General features: G+C 46.0%; 2 protein-coding genes across 9 annotated transcripts in view; one reads left to right on the plus strand and one right to left on the minus strand.

The window, feature by feature from the left end:
- ARHGAP10 (Rho GTPase activating protein 10) overlaps positions 1–4,217 on the plus strand; it is a 343,170-nt gene extending 338,953 nt beyond the window's left edge. For all 4 annotated transcript variants that reach the window (XM_019025986.3, XM_055384931.2, XM_055384932.2 and 1 more), the window contains one exon: positions 3,435–4,217. In XM_019025986.3, the coding sequence (XP_018881531.3) occupies positions 3,435–3,523 (89 nt within the window). In that variant the 3' untranslated portion in view covers positions 3,524–4,217. The remainder of the gene's footprint in view (positions 1–3,434) is intronic.
- A 5,987-nt stretch (positions 4,218–10,204) lies between these two features.
- The window catches only part of NR3C2 (nuclear receptor subfamily 3 group C member 2), a 358,063-nt gene continuing 346,230 nt past the window's right edge, over positions 10,205–22,037 (minus strand). For all 5 annotated transcript variants that reach the window (XM_055384928.2, XM_063705598.1, XM_019025951.4 and 2 more), the window contains exon 9: positions 10,205–12,937. In XM_055384928.2, the coding sequence (XP_055240903.1) occupies positions 12,782–12,937 (156 nt within the window). In that variant the 3' untranslated portion in view covers positions 10,205–12,781. The remainder of the gene's footprint in view (positions 12,938–22,037) is intronic.

Below are 22,037 nucleotides of genomic sequence, written 5' to 3' on the forward strand. Positions count from 1 at the left end.
TGCTTCTGGTTAAGCTCACACATATGCAAAATAAATAGGATATTATTAGGGATATGTGCTTGTGTGACAAAACTGAATTTTACCCATAGCCATGGTAAGATAATGAGAAACACAACATTCAAGCTACTGGTTGCCTCGGGGTGGGAGATAGGACAGAGCTCAGGACGCAGCCTCCCTGTGGGTCCTGTGGCAGTTCTGAAGTTGAGTGTGGGTTCCTGGCACTCACCGTGTGATGATGACAATTCAGTGATTTCAGTACTTGTCACATACACTGTCTACATTATGCTGAAAACTGAGTTGGTGGAAGGGACCTGCCTCTCTTTGGTGCTACTTGGGGTCCCTGCCTCACACCCGTCTTTGTTCCCTGTTGTGGTCTAAAGGCTGTGAGGACACCGTGGCTGAAGCAGAGTGAGGTTCCTGGACTGAGACCTGCAGGCATAGGGAGGGTGCGTGGGAAATGACAGACACTGAGACTGCCATGTTCTCCACCCATAAGAATGGAAAAGCAGAGCCCTGTTGTCCGCGTAGACACTGCTCGGGGGAGGAGTGGTGTGATAAACTAGGAGAGGAGCTCCAGATGGGTATTTTGGGGTTCGATGCTACTGAGAGAGGTCAGATCTTGAGAGGGAGGGAGAGCCTGCCAGCCTTATCTGCAACTGCAGAGCCACTTTTCCTGTGCTTGGGGATGCCTTGCTGTTGGTCTCCAGACCCTTGTAGCCCACCTCACCCACCGCTCGGCTGGGTCCACTTCCAAGGCTCTTGGATGTTACAGGATCCCCCTTGGTCGCCTCTGTAAAGCAGTGACATCTCTCTCCCTACTGGCTTCTGCCTTCCAGGGAGGGGAGGGCTGGGGAGGTGGTGAATGGGGTTGTGGAGGCGTCTCTCTGGTTTGTTGGTTGGGGAGGTGCAGGATTCCCGGCCTGGCCTTGGTTTCCCCAATCAAGCCTCCTTTCACCTCCAGCGTTGTAGAAAATCACCTTTTTCCTACTCTGTTCATCCTGTCTTTTATTAATACCGAGTCTGTGCTTGCGCAAGTGTGTGGTGTGTATAGGGTAGGAGGAGAAATAGTGAGCATGTGCAGGTGAGACTATATTTGAGACTCTCTTACTGCCTCCTCATAGCAGGTCCTGCAAGCTAAGTGCTAGTAACCCCGTATTGCAGGTAACAGCCGAGCAAGGCCCAGGGGTTAATTTCCCAGATGCATCTAGGTAGCCAGGAGTCTCCTCTAGGGCTCTGACTTCAGCCCTGGGCCCCTTGCCACTCAGGCCCCCATATTGTTACAACCCTGAGGGCCTGTTTTGCATAGAATCCAAAGCTTTTCCCTGATGGTGGCTGCACACTAGTAGCACTGCCAGCTGGGGTGTTTGGATGAAGTGAGAAGTCTCTAAAAATCCTGGTATGAAGAACAATGTCAGAGTCAAGGTCAGTGAAGGCATGAAGGAAGTAACTTGCTGCCAGATCGCTTTGAGAGCACATCTCTGAATTTGCTTATTCAGTCATTACACAGATAATCATTTGTCTGACACGGTGCTAGGTGCTGGGTCTCATGTTATATGTGTTACATGCTCTCATAGTCTGGACTAGAAGAGAATGTCTCAGTGTGTCTCTCCTATATATACACGTATGCCTGCACACAGAACATGTAGGGTGCATAACTGGGAGCCCCGACCTGGTCTGGAGCCAGGAGAGGAGTCCCGGAAGTGGGGGGATGCTGAAGCTGCTCTTTGAAGCATGAGTAGGTGCTGTCCAGGCATAAAGGCAGGGAATAGCATTCAGGCCCAAGGGAACAGCTCCACGGAGGCCTTGAAGCCAGAAGCTTATTGAATGTAAGGAAAGTGCAGGCGGTTAGTCTGCAGACAGCCGGAATGTGTTCCTGTTCATCCAGGGGAGGGAAGAACAAAGTTACCTTGTTGCAAAGGACAATTAGAATTGGATTGTCCCTGTCTTCCAAACTGTGGGCAGCTATACCTTAGAGGACCATGAACTCAATTCGCTGAGTTGCAATTAGCATTCAAAGAATAATACTTTTCTACACAAATCCATGGGGAAAAAAAAGAGTAGAATACAGAAAGGAAGGCATTGCATGCGCACAGTGAGGGTAAGAGTATTGCTTCATGAAACTTGTGTGTGTTACGGATGTGTATGCCTGTACTTGGTTTTTGATATGAAATTATTCTCCTGGGTTGTGATCAGAAGCCACCTTTTGAGTTGGTCTGCTGGAGTAGCTCATGCCTCCCCTTTCCTTTATGCCACGGCTGCCACGCCTGCACCTGACCATGGTTGGGGGTTTGAGCTGGGGCCTGCTCACAGCTGGGGATTATGAAATGCTTCTGTATTGCATTTCCGAACACTGGTGAGGAGTGCTTGGACCTGTGCCCTTTGCTGTCCAGGCTGCAATTTTCTCGTTGAGTATCACGTGAATATTTATGAATAGTCCATTGTGCCAGGCACCGTGCCCAGATGTATAAGGCTCCGGCTGCCTTCAGGAGTTTCCCATACAGTGTGGGAGTCAGACGAGACTCTGAGAGGAGGAGGCATCCAATCAGGTCTCTAAACAGGAGGAACTACCTGGTGAAGAGGTGGGGGAAAGGCATTCCAGGCAGAAGCCACTGCGCTTGCAAAGGCCTGGAGTTGCAGTTGGGATTTCTCTGGATGATTCACTGCAGTTGACATGCATGATGTGCCAGTGGAGTGTGAAGAGCTCCTGGAGGGGCGACTGGAGCCAGGTGCCCAGGGGCCTGTGTTACAGACCAGTAAGGAGCTTGAGTTTGAGGCTGGGAGTGGTAGCTCACGCCTGTAATCCCAGCACTCGGGGGGGCCAAGGCGAGTGGATCACCTGAGGTCAGGAGTTTAAGAGCAGGCTGGCCAATGTGGTGAAACCCCATCTCTACTAAAAATACAAAAATTAGCCAGGCATGGTGGTGCGTGCCTGTAATTCCAGCTACTCAGGAGGCTGAGGCAGGAGAATTGCTTGAACCCGGGAGGCGGAGATTGCAGTGAGCCGAGATCGCGCCACTGCACTCCAGCCTGGGCGACAGAGCGAGACTCCCTCTCAGGAAGGAAACAAACAAACAAACAAACAAAAAAACCACAAAAAGCTTGAGTTTGACTTTAAGCAGGGGAGTGATGTGATCAGCTCTGTGTTCTAGAGAGTTCACTGAGCATGTTTGTGCACAGTGGATTGGAAGGGGCCGGACTCTGGAAACTAGGACACTAGTTAGGAGGCTGCTTTGGGATTGTGTAGATGAGGATTGTGGTGGCCAGTGCAGGGAGGCAGAGCCTGTCAATGACCCTGGTGCAGACTTTGTGACCCAACATCCCAGAAGTGGCCCCTGTTCTGTACTGGCCACTCCCTGCTTGAGCTTTTAAGTGAACACCCAGGAGGCAAGTAATTGGGGGCATTTTGTAAAAGTGATTTTTCTCTTCCTTTTCAGTACAAACCTCCAGGGAACCTGGCTGGCTAGAAGGGACTCTGAATGGCAAGAGGGGGCTGATTCCACAGAACTACGTCAAGCTGCTGTAGCTCCTGGCCTCAGAGCCCCTGCTGACCCTGACACCCAGGGACCTGCCTGGGGGCAGAGAGCTGTCTTCCTCCTCCCAGGCTCTGGGCTGCACCCACAGGTACCTCCACACTTGGGAGTTACCATCATCACAATCAGCCTTGGGGGCGGGGGGTGGTGGGCAGGGATGGGACGCACCACACAGAACTGTGATTGTGGATCAGGAGGGGAATGTCAGGATTCGCAAAATGGACTTTTCATTTGTCAAGTATCGGGACTTGTGATTTTTAATTATCCAGCATATAGAATGAGAGGGAGGGCAGCCTTCTGCCACCTGTGTCGCCTCCACTGGCAGTCATGCCACCAGAGCCAGCCTGCTCCCTCTCCTCCCTGAGCACCTGCTGCTGCGATTTTAAAGGGAACTGTACTACTCACAGTGATAGGTTTGCAGAGTGCGTGCTTGGCTGTGGCAGCCTAGCTTGGAGAGGCTGCTGTTGGTGCAAGGGAGATGGTCTCAAGTCAGAGGGAAGCAGAGACGCGCGTCTCAAGCCTGCCCTTCCTAGACGGCCACCTGCAGGACCCCACACTCACTGCACTGGCAGCGTGCACTGGCGTACTTGTAACAGGCTTCTCGGTGCTCCTCACCCGTGTGCTGTTTTCCAAACACCACCTTTTTGCCTCAAGGTCTCTGTAAATGAAATAAACTGTAATTTACTATTTGATTTGTCTGTCCTAATGTGGGGAAGCGGTAGTGGAAGTCATTGCCCCATCTTGATTTATGAATTGGCAGCCTACGATGGGGACTCGTCTCTCTCTGCTGTTGGCGTGCTCACAGGTAGAATCTGTTAGCGGGGAGCCTGGAGTATTCGGGGTGGGGCGTGTTCCTGGGGGCAGCAGCAGCCTCTGATGTGTGCAATCCTGGAAGGGCATTCACACCTCCTCCAGTGGCTGCACAGGCCTCTCTACCCTGGTGCCTGCAGGACCTGGAGCAGGGCTGGGGCTTTGGCCCTGGGTGGTTTGTGTGAGCCATCTCAGTGCCCTGGGACCAGCCCTCCTACCAGCACCATTGTACACCCCTCTCCTACACCACCCAGCATGCCTCTGCCTTCCAGGCCTCCCTGCTCATCTCTCCATCTGGATTAATTTCGACGTGGAGGGAGGAGAGGGAGGTAGAGCAGACCTTCCTGGAGGAGCCTTCACCCTTGACCCTGCCCTGCCCCGTGATGATGGCCACCCCCAGCCTGGGCAGGCCTTGCTCTGATGTTTCCTCATTCTCCTCCACCTCTAAGCCACAGGTGCAACAACCTCTTGGGGAAGAGGGGACGTGCCTTGGAATGTGGGGCTTAGTTTTAGTGGCCTCAGGATTCTGAAGCCAGCCCCATGCCCCAGAAGCTGCTCTGGGGCAGGCATGACTTTCCATGCATTCCCATGGGAGGTTCCTGGACCTGTCAGACTTCTCTCAAACATTTATCAAAGGACGGATGTGTCTGTTGCCTCATCCCCAGATGAATTGACTCAAGAGCTTGCCAGTTAACAGCTTGGAAGTCATCTCATGGGGATCATGTGAGGGTGTGGAGTTTGGGAGTTGTATGTGTATGGGGAAATGTGCTTCTTGAAAAGTGTCCGTATTGTAAATAAAAATAAGGACAATTTCGATGCAACATAATTTAAAATAATCACGGGCCCCGTGAAGAGCATTGAGACCACAGGGGAGCCCAGGGCCACCCTACCACAAGCGGGTCTGAGGTGTGGGCCGGGGCTGGCTTGGCCCTAGGGCTGGGGCAGCATAACCTCCAGTAGCCTGTTTTCTGAGATGTCATTGCTGCCCTGACTCGTTGCTTGGGATGTAGAAGGGAAACTTGACTTGTGAGAAGAGGTTGCTGGCATGTTCCACTTCTGTGAGAGCACCTCTGCAGGAAGAGGCAAACCTGTGGGCAGCTAGAGCAGGCTCAGGTTAGTGTTGGGAGTGGCTTCCTGGCAGATTCCTAATTGGTGTATCCCAGGGGCCATTAAAAATCTCCCTGCATCAGGCCTTGATTGATTTGTTTGCTTGCTGGAGATTCCTATTGTTAACAGTGAGAGGCACCCAACCAGCCGTTCCCCTCAAAGTGCTTTTACCACCACTTAAAGAAATCACCACCAAGTCTGGCTATCTATGTGACCTTGGGCAAGATCGGTCACCCCCATGATTCTGTTCCAGCCTCCTAAAAATAAAATGATACTGAGAGGTTTGGGGTTGAAATGACCTAATAGAAGCAGCGCACCCAGTATGTGGGGAGGGCTTGGCTAACAGGAACTGCTGTTCCCGTTTTTCTTAGTTCTGTGAATAAGAATAGCAGTATCTTGCATCTTTGTCATCAGGGTCTTCTGTGTTCCTTAGGATGATGGGGTGACAAGTAGTCAAGTTCCACAGCTGTGCCCTGTGGAGGCTCCTGTAGCCTTAAGAGCTGAAGACCCCTCCTGTGGCTCTCTGGAAGAGTGGGGTAGTGCCAGAGGGGAGCAGGGGTGTTTCTGTCTGACAATGTGACACGTGCACAGCAGTGTGGCCAGGACTGCCAAGGCCTCTGGGCAGGGAGCTTACCCCTGGACATGGCCCAGGATGTACTGAGGAATGGGATCAGGAGGTGTTGTCTTACTTTGGTGGATCATCTTCCTTCCCCTAGAAGAGGAGTGGAGTATATTTTGCTGTTTTAGCTGGATGGGTGCGGCTGCTCCCCAGGCTCTGCTGAGGTTGCCTGGCCTTCCCTCAGCCCCACCTTGCTCAGCTCCTGCAGCACCAACTGCGGCTGCCTAGACCAGGTCCATAGCCTGTGTTCATTCAGAGGCAGTACGGTGGTTTGGGGCAAAAAAGAGCACTTGGGCTATGTGTTTCTTGTTGACACTGGGGCTGCAGGGCTTGCATCTGATGGTGCCACCCACAGGGCCTTCCCTGGTGTTCCCCGCACCTGTAAAGGAGATGCCAGGTGAAAACAGAGCCAAAGGACTTGCAGGGGCTGCAGCCCCAACTTCCTTCCTTTGTAGTAGCAGCCACACATGCAGTTGGGGGTATGGAAGGGAAAAGCAATGGGTGTCCATGCCAGAGATGGATGTCTAACTCATTCTTTCCTTACAATGACTGCACAAGCCAGGAGATATTAGCCCATTTTATGGATGAGAAAATGGAGATGAGCACTTGCTTGCTCAGGTTCGATAAGCTAGTCACAGAAAGTTCTTTCTACTGTGCCATCTTGTCCTCAGGGCCATGCTGTTGTGAGTTGAATTGTTTCCTACTCCCCAAATTCACATGTTGAAGTCCTTAACCCCTAGTCCCTCAGAATGTGATGTCATTAGGAACTAGAATCTTTGCAGATGTTGCTAGTTAAGCTGAGCACAGTAGGGTTGGCCTTAATCCGATATGACTGATGTCCTTAAAACAAGGAGAAATTTGGACACTGAGACAGACTCACATAGAAGAAAGATGACATGAAGAGAAACAGGGAGAAGACAGCCATCTACAAGCCAACGGGAGAGGCCTGGAATAGACCCTTCTCTCTCAGCCCTCACTGAAGGAACCAACCCTGCTGACACCTCCATCTTGGACTTCCAGCCTCCAGAACTGGGAGAGAATGCATTTCTGTTTAAGGTGCCCAATTTGTGGTCCTTTGTTACAGTAGCTCTACGAACGTAATACAGTGGTGAAAAGTGCGTGTTGCATTACAAACAAGCTGTTTTGAAATCCTATTTTTGCTATTTTATATCTTGGTGACCTCCGGTAAGTTACTTGACCTTTTTATGGTTCTGTTTGTGCCTGTGAAATGGAAAGAGGAGAAGCAACCTGTGGGATGTGACAGTTAAATGAGAGTGAATGTCCTGTGCTGGATGGGCACATAGTAGGAAGTGGGGTTTAGTAAACGGAGAGGACCGGAGAAGGCAAGGCAGCAGGACACTGTGGTGGTTGGGGGTCGGTTTCTGTCCCCCTTCTCATCTGTAAATCACCGCCTGCTTCCTGCCAGCATCTCTTCTCCAAAAGCCATTCCATGCTCTTGTCCTTTGCTGACATTGCTCAGCCTCTCCCCTCCTTCCCAACGCCACTCCAGGCTCCTGCTCTCTTGGACTTGCCTTTGTTCCCATTCACCTCCAGACTAGGCATCTTCTCAGCTTCTTAGGAGTTCTCCCTTCCAGTCTCTCAAAGCCAGTTCTGGTTACTCCTTCGTTGGCCAGATGTTTTCCATGACTTCTTGAATCTTCTTGAGCCACATAGCTTTCCTCTGTCCACTCTGAGGATGCTATTCCAGGAGTGTGTCCTCAAACAGCTCTCCCACTCCTAGTTCTGCAAATGTCTTCTCAGTTGCTTGTCAGCACTCTTCCTCCTTGACTGGCCTGAGCAGTAATTTATTGCTACCTCATTTGGGCAGCCCAGCTCATTCTAACACTTAAATGTCTAGCTAAAAGTATCTCAGTCTATCGGTTAGAAGAATACCTTGGAAAACACTTTCTATCTGAAGATCAACTTGATTGGAAGGACTCCTATTTTTGGCCCAACAAGAGACCTGCACTTTAAATTTGGGCAGTGAATGCATAGCAGCTCAGGGCCATGCCTTGGTGTCTGGATTCCTTCTTCCTTGTGGAGTTTAGCAACTAAGGAAACACTGCAAGGTGGAGCAGCTCCCATGCCAGGAGCAGCAGGATCAGACCTAGCCAAGCCAATTTTCACAGGTGCTGCCATCCACCCTTGGTCAGGCTGGCTCAGGGCATGGAGATCCATATAAAGGGGTTTTTTCAGACTAGGGAAAACTGGGAAACCACTGTCTTGGCAACATACATGCTGCAGCAAAATATCTCAGTAACTACTAGTGTGGTAGACATTTAAAGATCCTGATCTTTCACCCCTCCCCAAACCCATGCCCTTTTGTGGAGTCCTTTCAGGCTGACTCAGGGCTTGACCTAACAACTTGCTTTGGCCAATGGGCTTGGAGCAAACTTGATTCAGTCAGAGGCATGGAAAGTGTTATATGCCTTTCCAGGGTCTTTTTTAAAGCCCTGGCTTTGCCATGAAAATAAACCCAGACTAGCTTGCTGGAGGATGAGAGGCCACATGGAGCAGTGCCACTGCAGACCAGACAGCTGCAGGCTAACCACGGATATACAAACAATCCCAGCTCAGCTGAGCCTGGCTCAGGTCAGCACACCCTAGCCTGCTTCCCCCAGCCGACTCATAGACACATGAGAAATACTAAATGGTGATTGATCTAAACCGGTAAGTTTTGGGATGTTTTGTTATACAGCAGCAGCTAACTGCCTGCCACTTTGCCCCATCGTTCACTTTGCTTTGGACAGTCTTGGTCGATGATCAATGTTGAGATTGTGCCTTACCCAATCCCAGTGTTGTTTTGGAAGCTACTGTTTTATTTCCAAGAAAATTGCTACAGTAGCAACTGGCTGACTTGAAATTAAAGTGCCAGAGATACTTGTAATCAAGTCATTTTAATCTGTGTACATTTGCAGAGTTTATAAAAAATGTTAGAGCTGATTTGTACATAAAGGGACAATGTTTTCTATTTGCTTGGAGGGAATTCAGCATACAGAAGCAAACAAGCGTCTAAATACATAGGCATCACCGGGCACAATTTTTTTTTTTTTAAACTGCTCTGGCATATAGTGGCTGGCTGTCTCAGTGGCAGAGACACAGTTCTTAGCTAATGATTCCTAACTGTGGGCTGAATTCTTTGGGCCTGAGAGCACTTCTAGAGATTGTGAGAAATAGTCACACTTGACCCAAGAATGAGTCTGTTCAATTAAAAAAGGGCACCCCCTTTAGCCAAGGGTGCACATTGTAGGGGCCTCCTGCCAGCTTTGGGTGGGTTCCCAGCCCAAGATGGCTTTTGTTTCAAGTTAGGGGCTCTCTGTGAAAAGCCCTGTTTCCTAATAGGTCAAATTTCTGAAATTTTTAAATCTAAAATTGCACTTATTTTACACACCAAAAGTTTGTGCTCCCAATTTTCTTCCTGTGCTGTGTTCAGTGGGTATGCTGTGTTCCAGAAATGGATCTGTTGTGTTTCACAAAGCTGAATTTTACTATCAATCAAATAGTCTTCTCTTGCTGAAAGCAAATAATTTGAACAATCACCAGTTGAGCAACACACTAAAAATGTACTGTACTTTATCTTGTGGGAAATGTTTTCTATTTAAAAACCAGCTGGTGACTGCTTACTGCTCCTTTGTGGCCCATATTAATGAGTGGAATCCAGGGGACAAGCCTGCAGAAATGTCAGAAGCATCATGGCCAATGGGGAGCTGAGCTTCTTGATGGCACAAGGGTGCTGGGGGATGACAGGGTGAGACCATGTAGAAGAAGAACTTTGGAGTCAGACGGGGGCTCCACTCACATTAGTCTCAAATTCTGCAGAATAAAAGTTTTCAAGTGGTTGGGAAGATAAATGAGGCAATGTATATATAGGGTTTAGCAACTACATGGCAATAGTTATCCAATGGTTACAGAGTATTTTAATGAACTAAATATCAAAAGTATTAAAAACAAGGTCTCTGATCAGTCCCCCAAAGAGTAGAATTAACATGTGGCTAACAACATAGGACTCTTTCTAACATGGAAAACCACGTTCTCCATCATCTTGGATGTAGGCAGAGTGCATACAATCAAGATTTGGGAGGGCACAAAATCAGGTGTACCTACAGACATTCAAATGAATTCGCTCCAAAACAACAGGTGATTAAAGTAAAGGATTTATTGTAATCTGCTTACAGTCCTTTGCAAAGACAGACATATGTTTTTGCATAAAGATATAAATTGCTTCATTTTAAACTAATTTAGTGTTTTTTTAAATTATATGAACTTTTGGTGAATTATGAACTGTACCAAACCAAGATTTTTAAGAGCAATATGGTACAAAAATAAGAGCAGACAGACAATTTGGACTGGGACAGGCATTCAACAGTGAATTTAGAATATGGCTTTGCTGTTTAATCAAGCAAAGTTACCTGGAGACACACAAAGAGCCAGTAACTTTGTTAATACAAAAAGCTGATGCAGACCATCTCCATCCCAAACCTGGTTAAGTCAGAATTCCCATTTTATAAAAACTAAGTCTGAACTAAAAGCTGCTTTTGTAAGTAAGCCATTTGTTTGCTAGCAACTCCCAGTCTGCATGCTGTGTATTTATTACCTTCAAAGTGTGGCTTTCATATTGCTGTGCATGTAAGTTGACTGTATTTAAAGATCTGCCTATAAATTAAATTCCTGAAATTGCAAATTATGTAAGAAAAACTCCTCCCTCTGAGTGCAGCTTTCACAGGTTTCCCCTTGCATAAGGCAGGTGTCTTTTGAAAGACAAGGTAATGTTGCCTGCATGGTGAACCCTGGAGAAAAGTGTTGATCTAATTAATTGCTGCTTCCTCCTGGCCATGGGCTTCTCCAGCTACAGCTTTTAGATTTTGGAAAATAATATGATTTCACTGAGTAAACCTGATGATTATCATCACTTTTAAAAGATTAATTTGGCCTCTATTCAAAGTAGTTTATTTAGTGCAATCATATTGTTAGTTTCCCCAAAGATACATATGTTTGTGATTTGGGGCAAGAGAAAAGCCATACATTGCATCAGTGCCAAACAAACAGATTAATGAATTAAAAATTTTAGTGCCACTGTCTTGCTTATATGATCTGTAATTTTTCTCCAAAACTGTTTATGTATAAAATTTATTTTTAAAACCTACCTTTTAAAAATCTAAAACCCCTCTATCTATCTCCCGGTCTCCACGCCATTCAGACTGAACCTTGCCAAGGTGGGCCGTCCCAGCGCATCCTGCCATAATCTGTGCGTTCCTGTGACCGGTTCCAGGAGTGCAGAACCCCTTTCCAAGATCAGAAGGGAATAGTTGATCTTTAACAGAGAGAGTGCATGGAATTTTTTTTTCCCACAGGAGAAAATCTGATTTTCTAAAATGGGAGGAAAAGATGCTCTCTGAGCCATGAAGTTCCCAGTCTCACTCTCGTAGAGCTGGTTCTGCTTCTAGAGGAAAAGGGAAACAAGGCAGCTTTCCTAAAGCTGCAGCACTCCCAGGACCTCCTCTCCCACATGTGTTGTCAAATGACACCTTCCAGGAGCTGCAGACACCGCAGTGTGTCATTCCCCGATGGAGCAGGATGAAGCAGAAGCCAGAAAACGTGCTGGAGTCCCACAAATGCCCCAAGCAGGAGACCAAGAACAAAACAAAAAGTACAGAAAAAAAGTAGAAAGGTTTCAAGACAACCGAAGAGGTTTCAGTGTGGTTATTTACAACAGAGACTGTAAAATGGTAAATTAGATATGAAGCTAAAAAAGGCACAGCTTTCCCTTTCTTAAATACACTGTAAACGGTTCATTATGCATGCAGGACATTGCACTTTACAAAAAAAAATTACCTTGTTTAGACAAAGATAGTACTTAAATAGTCTCCAGCAAAATAGAATTCTTTCAAAAATACTTTCCCATTCATCCTATTAACCATTAAAGATTTTTTTTGTATGTGTCTCATTTACAAAAGATCCTTATACCTTATTTCAGGTCCTTCATAATTTATACATACAGTAATGTACAGCACAGCAAAAGACTGCAAAAAATTATTTGTAAAGCCAACACAATAGATACTAGAAATCAAACCAAGGCATTTGTTTTAACATCTTATCCATTCTAATTAAATAAGAAATGGACGCTAACGAGTGTGTATACCAGTGATGCAGAAGACCGTGGACGAGCGAGGGCTCAGAGGCAGCTGCTGCCCCACGCCACGAGTTCTGTTATTACACAACAGGAATCTGTATGTATTTTTTATTTTTTTGTGTTTTTTTAATAACAAAAGAATATTTATTAATGCCCCATATTGACTATACGTTTTATGTGCAAACCAAGGGTAAGCTTTAAAAAGTTCGTTAGTCCTTGAACCCTTTTAAAACAAGCGAACGATACCAGAAACTACATGGCATAGTTAAAACTTCTTCCATCTGTGAAAATATCAAAATCAGAGTTATTGACTAGATATGGCTTTTCATCCCGAGGAACAGGAACATGTTTCTAAGCGCTGGGGGATTGGAGGTGGTGGGGAATCCTTCAGACTGCTCTGGTCTCGCCAAATCCACGGAAAAACAGCTTTCCCGGCTCCAAACCTCTGACATGACTTTAAACTTGAGAAACTGTTGAACAAGTGTGAATCAACCATCACATGTTAAAAACAGGTTTTCTTGGGTCCTTCTGGGTGTGGAACAACACAGGGAAACTTAAGGCAAAGTTCTTCTGGGCAGCGGGCAGTCACTTCCGGTGGAAGTAGAGCGGCTTGGCGTTCCCCGACTCCACCTTGGGCAGCTGGTCGCTGATGATCTCCACCAGCATTGCGGGGAACTCGACCTTCAGCGCATGGGACTCTCGGAAGGTGTAGAAGCAGAATTCCAGCAGGTCGCTCACCAGCTGTAACACAGACACAGGGGGCATGACACGGGGGCCTCGTTTCCGACCCTGGATCCCTCTGCATTCTGACTTTGGTGGGAACTCAAAGGACAACATTTAGAAAGCCTCCCAAGCCTCCCAGGAGACCATGTCTTCGTTAATTGAGCAGAGTCATCTGTCCTGGAAGAGGAAGAAGGGTGCTCACATCACCCATGTCATCTGCCTTTCATGGAAAACAAACAAATTCAGCTGAGAGCTGAATTTTGAGCGCTGAATGTATGAGCTGCAACAGGGACAGTGACAGAGTTAACAGTGACTGGGTCACTGAACTGCACTCATCAAATTCTAATTTCTAAATGTGTGCCTACACATGTATCTTTCTTTGTATTGGTGATGGGCCTTCCCAGGGTGTAAGGTGGGCTGGTGGGAAGGGGCAAGTGCTGGCCCAGGGTCTAAGCACCACAGATGCCCAGGAGGGTGAGGAGCAGGACAGAGCACTGCACGGGCAGCTGTGGTGTTCCCCTAACTGGGCCCGCCAATGGAGCTGCCGCCAAGGGGACAGCTGGCACTTCCACCTGCAGCCCCAGGCCCTCTTTCCTTCTTTGTGGGTGCCTGCCCTGTAGGGGCAGACCTGAGACTCCTCAGCTACTTCCTATTTCAGGCTGATTTTGAGACAGTGAAAAACATCAAGGACAAGTTCTGGGGTGTCCCCCTAGCTCATTTTCCCTACTCTGTGAACCAAGAACTTTTCTCAGCGCCTCCAGACCTGACCTACTCCTACTTTATTAAAAAAAAATTGGAGGCTGGCAATACGGCCAAATAGGAACAGCTCTGGTCTGCAGCTCCCAGTGAGATCAATGCAGAAGGTGGGTGATTGCTGCATTTCCAACTGAGGTACCCGGCTTATCTCATTGGGACTGGTTAGACAGTGGGTGTAGCCCACAGAGGGTGAGCTGAAGCAGGGTGGGGCGTCGCCTCACCCGGGAAGTGCAAGGGGTTGGGGAACTCCCTCCCCTAGCCAAGGGAAGCCACGAGGGGGACTGTGCTGTAACGATGCATTCTGGCCCAGATACTACACTTTTCCCAAGGTCTTCACAACCCATAGACCAGGAGATTCCCTTGGGTGCCTATGCCACCAGGGCCCTGGGTTTCAAGCACAAAACTGGGCACTGGTTAGGGCAGACACTGAGCTAGCTGCAGTTTATTTTTTTTCATACCCCAGTGGCATCTGGAACACCAGCGAGACAGAACCGTTCACTTCCCTAGAAAGGGGGCCGAAGCCAAGGAGCCAAGCTGTTTAGCTCAGCGGATCCCACCACCACGGAGCCTAGCAAGCTAAGATCCACTGGCTTGAAATTCTTGCTGCCAGCACAGCAGTCTGAAGTCGACCTGGGATGCTCGAGCTTGGTGGGGGAAGGTCGGGGGGAGCATCCGCCATTACTGAGGCTTGAGTAGGCGGTTTTCCCCTCCCAGTGTAAACAGAGCCACCGGGAAGTTCCAAGTGGGTAGAGCACACTGCAGCTCCCCAAAGCCGCTGTAGCCAGACTGCCTCACTAGATTCCTCCTCTCTGGGCAAAGCATCTCTGAAAGAAAGGCAGCAGCCCCAGTCAGGGGCTTATAGATAAAACCCCATCTCCCTGGGACGGAGCAACTGGGGGAAGGGGTGGCTGTGGGCACAGCTTCAGCAGACTTAAATGTTCCTGCCTGCCGGCTCTGAAGAGAGCAGTGGTTCTCCCAACACAGCACTAGAGTTCTGCTAAGGGACGGACTGCCTCCTGAAGTGGGTCCCTGATCCCTGTGCCTCCTGACAGAGACACCTCATACAGGAGAGCTTCACCTGGCATCTGGCGGGTGCCCCATTGGGACAAAGCCTCCAGGAAGCGATCTTTGCTGTTCTGCAGCCTCCACTGGTGATACCCAAGCAAACAGGGTCTGGAGTGGACCTCCAGCAAACTCCAGCAGACCTGCAGCAGAGGGGCCTGACTAGTAGAAGGAAAACTAACAAAGGAAGGGCATCAACATCAACAAAAAGGATGTCCACAAAGAAACCTCATCTGAAGGCCACCAACATCAAAGACCAAAGGTAGATAAATCCATGAAGATGGGGAGAAACCAGTGCAAAAAAGCCTGAAAATTCCAAAAACCAGAACGCCTCTTCTCCTACAAAGGATCACAACTCCTCGTCAGCAAGGGAACAAAACAGGATGGAGAATGAGTTTGACGAATTGACAGAAGTAGGCTTCAGAAGGTGGATAATAACAAACTCCTCTGAGCTAAAGGAGCATGTTCTAATCCAATGCAAGGAAGCTAAGAACCTTGAAAAAAGACGAATTGTTAACTAGAATAACCAGTTTAGAGAAGAATATAAATGACCTGATGGAGCTGAAAAACACAGCACAAGAACTTCGTGAAGCATACACAATTATCAATAGCTGAATTGATCAAGCAGAAGAAAGAATATCAGAGATTTAAGATCAACTCAAAGGAATAAAGCAAGAAAAGAAGATGAGAGAAAAAAGAGTGAAAAAGAAACGAACAAAGCCTCCAAGAAATACAGGACTATGAAAAGACCAAATCTACGTTTAATTGGTGTAACTGAAAGTGAAGGGGAGAATAGAACCAAGCTGGAAAACATTCTTCAGGATATTATCCAGGAGAACTTCCCCAACCTAGCAAGACAGGCCAACATTCAAATTCAGGAAATACAGAGAACACCACAAAGATACTCCACAAGAAGAGCAACTCCAAGACACACAATAGTCAGATTCGCCAAGGTTGAAATGAAGGAAAAATGTTAAGGGAAGCCAGAGAGAAAGGTCGGGTTACCCACAAAGTGGGAAGCCCATCAGAATAACAGCAGATCTCTCTGCAGAAACCCTACAAGCCAAAAGAGAGTGGGGGCCAATATTCAACATTCTTAAAAGAATTTTCAACCCAGAATTTCATATCTAGCTAAACTAAGCTTCATAAGTGAAGGAGAAATAAAATTCTTTACAGATAAGCAAATGCTGAGAGATTCTATCACCACCAGGCCTGCGTTACAAGAGCTCCTGAAGGAAGCGCTAGACATGGAAAGGAACAACTAGTACCAGCCACTGCAAAAACATACCAAATTGTAAAGACCATCGATGCTATGAAGAAACTGCATCAACTAATGGGCAAAACAACCAGCTAGCATCATAATGACAGGATTAAATTCACACATAACAATGGCCTTAAATGTAAACAGGCTAAATCCCCCAGTTAAAAGACACAGTCTGGCAAATTCAATCAAGAGTCAAAATCCATCGGTGTGCTGTATTCAGAAGACCCATTTCACATGCAAAGACACATATAGTCTCAAAATAAAGGGATGGAGGAAGATTTACCAAGCAAATGGAAAGCAAAAATAGCAGGGGTTCCAATCCTAGTGTCTGATAAAACAGACTTTAAACCAACAAAGATCAAAGGAGGGCATTACATAATGGTAAAGGGATCAATGCAAAAAGAAGTGCTAACTATCCTAAATATATATGCACCCAATACAGGACCACCCAGATTCATGAAGCAAGTACTTATAGACATACACAGAGACTTAGACTCCCACACAATAATATTGGGAGACTTTAACACCCCACTGTCAATATTAGATCAATGAGACAGAAAATTAACAAAGATATTCAGGACTTGAACTCAGCTCTGGACCAAGCAGACCTAATAGACATCTACAGAACTCTCCACCCCAAATCAACAGAATATACATTCTTCTCAGCACCTCATCGCACTTATTCTAAAATTGACCATGTAATTGGAAGTAAAACACTCCTTAGCAAATGCAAAAGAAAGGAAACAACAGTCTGTCAGACCACAGTGCCATCGAATTAGAACTCAGGATTAAGAAACTCACTCAAAACGCACAACCACATGGAAACTGAAAAACCTGCTCCTGAATGATTCTTGGGTAAATAATGAAATTAAGGTAGAAATAAATAAGTTCTTTGAAACCAATGAGAGCAAAGACACAATGTACCAGAATCTGTGGGACACAGCTAAAGCAGTGTGTAGACGGAAATTTATAGCACTAAATGCCCACAGGAGAAAGCAGGAAGGATCTAAAGTTGACACCCTAACATCACAATTAAAAGAACTAGAGAAGCAAGAGCAAACAAATTCAAAAGCTAGCAGAAGGCAAGAAATAAGATCAGAGCAGAACTGAAGGAGATAGGGACATGAAAAATCCTTCAAAAAAATCAGTGAAGCCAGGGGCTGGTTTTTTTTTGAAAAGATCAACAAAATAGATAGGCTGCTAGACTAATGAAGAAAAGAGAGAAGAATCAAACGCAATAAAAAATGATAAAGTAGATGTCACCACTGATCCCACAGAAATACAAATTACCATCAGAGAATACTATAAACACCTCTATGCAAATAAACTAGAAAATCTAGAAGAAATGGATAAATTTCTGGACACACACCCTCTCAAGTCTAAACCAGGAAGAAGTCGAATGCCTGAACAGACCAATAACAAGTTCTGAAATTGGGCAGTAATTAATAGCCTATCAACCAAAAAAAGTCCAGGACTGGATGGATTCACAGCCAGATTTTACCAGAGGTACAAAGAGGTACCATTCCTTCTGAAACTATTCCAAATAGAAAAAGAGAGACTCCTCCCTAACTCATTTTATGAGGCCAGCATCGTCCTGATACCCAAACCTTGCAGAGACACAACAAAAAATGAAAATTTCAGGCCAATTTCCCTGATGACCATTGATGCAAAAATCCTCAATAAAATATGGGCAAACTGAATCCAGCAGCACATTAAAAAGCTTATCTACCAAAATCAAGTCGGCTTCATCCCTGGGATGCAAAGCTGGTTCAACATACACAAATCAATAAACGTAATCCATTACATAAACAGAACCAATGACAAAAACCACATGGTTATCTCAATAGATGCAGAAAAGGCCTTTGATAAAATTTAACATGGCTTCATGCTAAAAACTCCCAACAGCTGGGCGCGGTGGCTCACGCCTGTTATCCCAGCACTTTGAGAGGCTGAGGTGGGCGGATCACTTGAGGTCAGGAGTTTGAGATCAGCCTGGCTAAAATGGTGAAACCCTGTCTCCACTTAAAAAAAATAAATAAATAAATTAGCCAGGCATGGTGGCATACACCTGCAATCCCAGCTACTCAGGAGGCAGAGGCAGGAGAATTGATAGAACCCGAGAAGTGGAGGTTGCAGTGAGCCAAGATTGCACCACTGCAATCCAGCCTGAGTGACAGAGCGAGACTGTCTCAAAAAACAGACAAAAAAATAAACTAGGTATTGATGAAACATATCTCAAAATAGCTATTTCTGCCAAACCCACAGCCAATATCATACTGAATGGACAACAACTGGAAGCATTCCCTTCGAAAACAGGCACAATACAAGGATGCCCTCTCTCACTTCTATTCAACATAGTATTAGAACTTCTGGCCAGGGCAATCAGGCAAGAGAAAGAAATAAAGGGTATTCAAATAGGAAGACAGGAAGTCAAATTGTCTCTGTTTGCAGATGACATGAGTATATTTAGAAAACCCCATCATCTCAGCCCAAAAGCTCCTTAAGCCGATAAGCAACTTCAGCAAAGTCTCAGGATACAAAATCAGTGTGCAAAAGTTACAAGCATTCCTATATACCAATAATAGACAAACAGCCAAATCATTAGTGAACTCCCATTCACAATTGCTACAAACAGAATAAAATAACTAGGATACAACATACAAGGGATGTGAAGGACATCTTCAAGTCTCAAGGAAATAAGAGATGACGCAAGTGGAAAAGCATTCCATGCTCATGAATAGGAAGAACAAATATCATGAAAATGGCCATACTGCCCAAAGAAGTAATTTATAGATTCAATGCTATCCCCACCAGCTATCATTGACTTTCTTCACAGAATTAGAAAAAAACTACTTCAAATTTCATATGGAACCAAAAAAGAGCCCGCATAGCCAAGATAATCCTAAGCAAAAAACAAAGCTGGAGGCATCATGCTACCTGACTTTATACTACAAGGATAAAGTAAAACAGATATATAGACCAATGGAACAGAACAGAACAGAGGCCTCAGAAATAATGCCACACATCTACAACCATCTGATCTTTGACAAACCTGAAAAAACAATGGGGAAAGGATTCTCTATTTAATAAATGGTACTGCGAAAACTGGCTAGCCATATGCAGAAAACTGAAACTGGACCCCTTCCTTATACCTTATACAAAAATCACTTCAAGATGGATTAAAGACTTAAATGTAAGACCTAAAACCATAACAACCCTAGAAGAAAACCTAGCCAGCCAATACCATTCAGGACGTAGGCATGGGCAAAAACTTCATGACTAAAACACCAAAAGCAATGGCAACAACAGCCAAAATGGACAAATGGCATCTAATAAACTAAAGAGCTTCTGCACAGCAAAAGAAACTATTATCAGAGTGAACAGGCAACCTACAGAATGGGAGAAAATTTTTGCAATCTATCCATCTGACACAGGGCTAATATCCAGAATCTACAACAGAACTTAAATTTACAAGAAAAAAAACAACCCCATCAAAAAGTGGGCAAAGGATATGAAGAGACTCTTCTCAAAAGAAGACATTTATGCAGCCAACAAACATTTGGAAAAAAGCTCATCATCACTCGTCATTAGAGAAATGGAAATCAAAACCACAATGAGATACCACCTCATGCCAGTTAGAATGGTAATCACTAAAAAGTTAGTTAGGAAACAACAGATGCTGGAAAGGATATGGAGAAATAAGAACACTTTTATACTGTTTGTGGGAGTGCAAATTAGTTCAAGCATTGTGGAAGACAGTGTGGTGATTCCTCAAGGATCTAGAACTAGAAATACCATTTGACCCAGCAATCCTATTACTGGGTATATACCCAAAGGATTATAAATCATTCTATTATAAAGACACATGCACAGGTATGTTTATTGCAGCACTGTTCAAAATAGCAAAGACTTGGAACCAACCCAAATGTCCAACAATGATAGACTGGATAAAGAAAATGTGGCACATATACACCATGGAATACTATGCAGCCATAAAAAGGATGAGTTCATGTCCTTTGCAGGGACATGGATGAAGCTGGAAACCATCATTCTCAGCAAACTAACACAAGAACAGAAAACCAAACACTGCATGTTCTCACTCATAAGTGGGAGTTGAACAATGAGAGCACATGGACACAGGGAGGGGAACATCACACACTGGGGCCTGTTGGACGGTGGGGGGCTAGGGGAGGGATGGCATTAGGAGAAATACCTAATGTAGATGACAGTTTGATGGGTGCAGCAAACCACCATGGCACGTGTACCCCAGAACTTTAATAAAAATTATAAATGCAGCACAGCATTACCATTGCACAGCAAGAGCACTGCTATTCCATTTACTAGGAACAGCAATTCCAAATCAGAAAAAAATTCACTCTAATTTTTCTGTAGTTAGTTCTATATTCCATTATGGGAAAAATGATTTTTGGTCATTTCCAAGTGTATTACAGCTGGCAACATGAATGTCACCTGCCATAAAATAACTCTATAGTTTAACAGTCTGGTGAACTTGTATCTGTAACTTACCCTGATGATTGTAAAAAACACCCAATTAGCAAGCTTTAATTGAGTCAGATAGTAAATAACTGTTTGGTAAAGGCATCCAATACAAACCAGGAATCAAGAAAATCTCATCAGGGAAAAAACTGTCATGCTTCTGTTTGTACCTGTGTCACTGCCCTCAGTCTGCAGAGTGGTATTTTCCTAATCAGCTACCAAGGACTGTGGGGTTTAATGTGCTCTGCACCCGCAGGATGTTTGGGCCCAGAAAGCTGGGAAACAGCACCATGTTCACACACACACATGCTATGCCTCAGTTTCCTCATCTGTATCCTGGGTATAAGAACAGTCTCTGAGCCTCAGAGTTGTTTCAGAGGAATGAATGAGTGACTCAGGTAAAGTGCTTCAAATTCCACCTGACATGGAGCAAGTTATTAAAGATGGGGAGAAGTACTGCTGGAGCAAGAGAGCTTTGATTCTGTCCTTCCCATACTTCTTCCACAATAAAACACCATTTCCCTCTATGGAACACAGTTTGTGAAACCTGCTCTGTGCCATTCTGGTGGAACTTGGTCCTTGGGTCCCCCTTCTATAAAATGAGGGATGGGAGAACCTTGTTTTTTGCCTTTTCAGGAATATTTAAGAAACATGCCATCCCATTTCTGTTTTGTTTTTTCTCATGTGGCAGGACCATGGCTGTCAAAGCTACAGCTACGCTGGGTGTGGCACTCCAGATGTGCCACCATGAGTCAGCAGTGCCAACTGCTGGGTGGGGATGCTTCCATCAGGCTAGCAGAGTCCTGCACACCCACCGCAGCGCTCGGGACCTCGATGCCCTGGAGTCCCTCCATATGGGTGCCTGCAGGGCTGTGAGGGGGACTTTTTTTTCTTACAGTTTTAACCCGAGGGTAGACATCTTGGTTTCTAGGCAGTATCAACCACCACAAGGATGAGTGTCTGGTGGCCACACCTTCCACATTTCTAGAATTAAGCCTTGCTCTGGGGATAAAGGTTCCCTGTTCTCAGGCCACAGAGGGTTTGGGGAGGGCCAGCGTCCTTTATCTACAACTCATCCTCACCATCTATCCAGCTAAGTCCCCGAGCACCTGCTCTGTGCCAGGCACTGGGGAAGCTGCAGTGAACAGATCTCTCAAGGCGTCTGTGTTCTTTTCTACTAAGAAGAAATACACACAGAAAGGCAGGTGCTGCTAGTGTGACGAGGGAAGGGAGGAGGTGCAGTTCAGAGGGGCTCTCAGGAAAGATGGGCTTGGCACATGACCTGAAGGTCGCATGGCCATTGGGGGACCAGCAAGTGCAGGGTTACCTAGGGAGTTCCTGAAGAGTGGAGAGGCCTGCGAGCCTACCGACTGACATCCCCAAAAAGTTATACAGCAGGGCCATGGAAGGGTTCATATTGGTACACAGGTGACAGCAACGCTGACACATATATACTAAGAAAAGGAACAAGTAAGTCGACCCTTGAACAAGAGGCAGCATGCAGCCCAGGCACATCTGTGAACCTGCTAACAGGGGGAG

The sequence above is a fragment of the Gorilla gorilla genome, chromosome 3 (genome assembly GCF_029281585.2).
Source record: "Gorilla gorilla gorilla isolate KB3781 chromosome 3, NHGRI_mGorGor1-v2.1_pri, whole genome shotgun sequence".
Classification (NCBI taxonomy): Eukaryota; Metazoa; Chordata; class Mammalia; order Primates; family Hominidae; genus Gorilla; species Gorilla gorilla.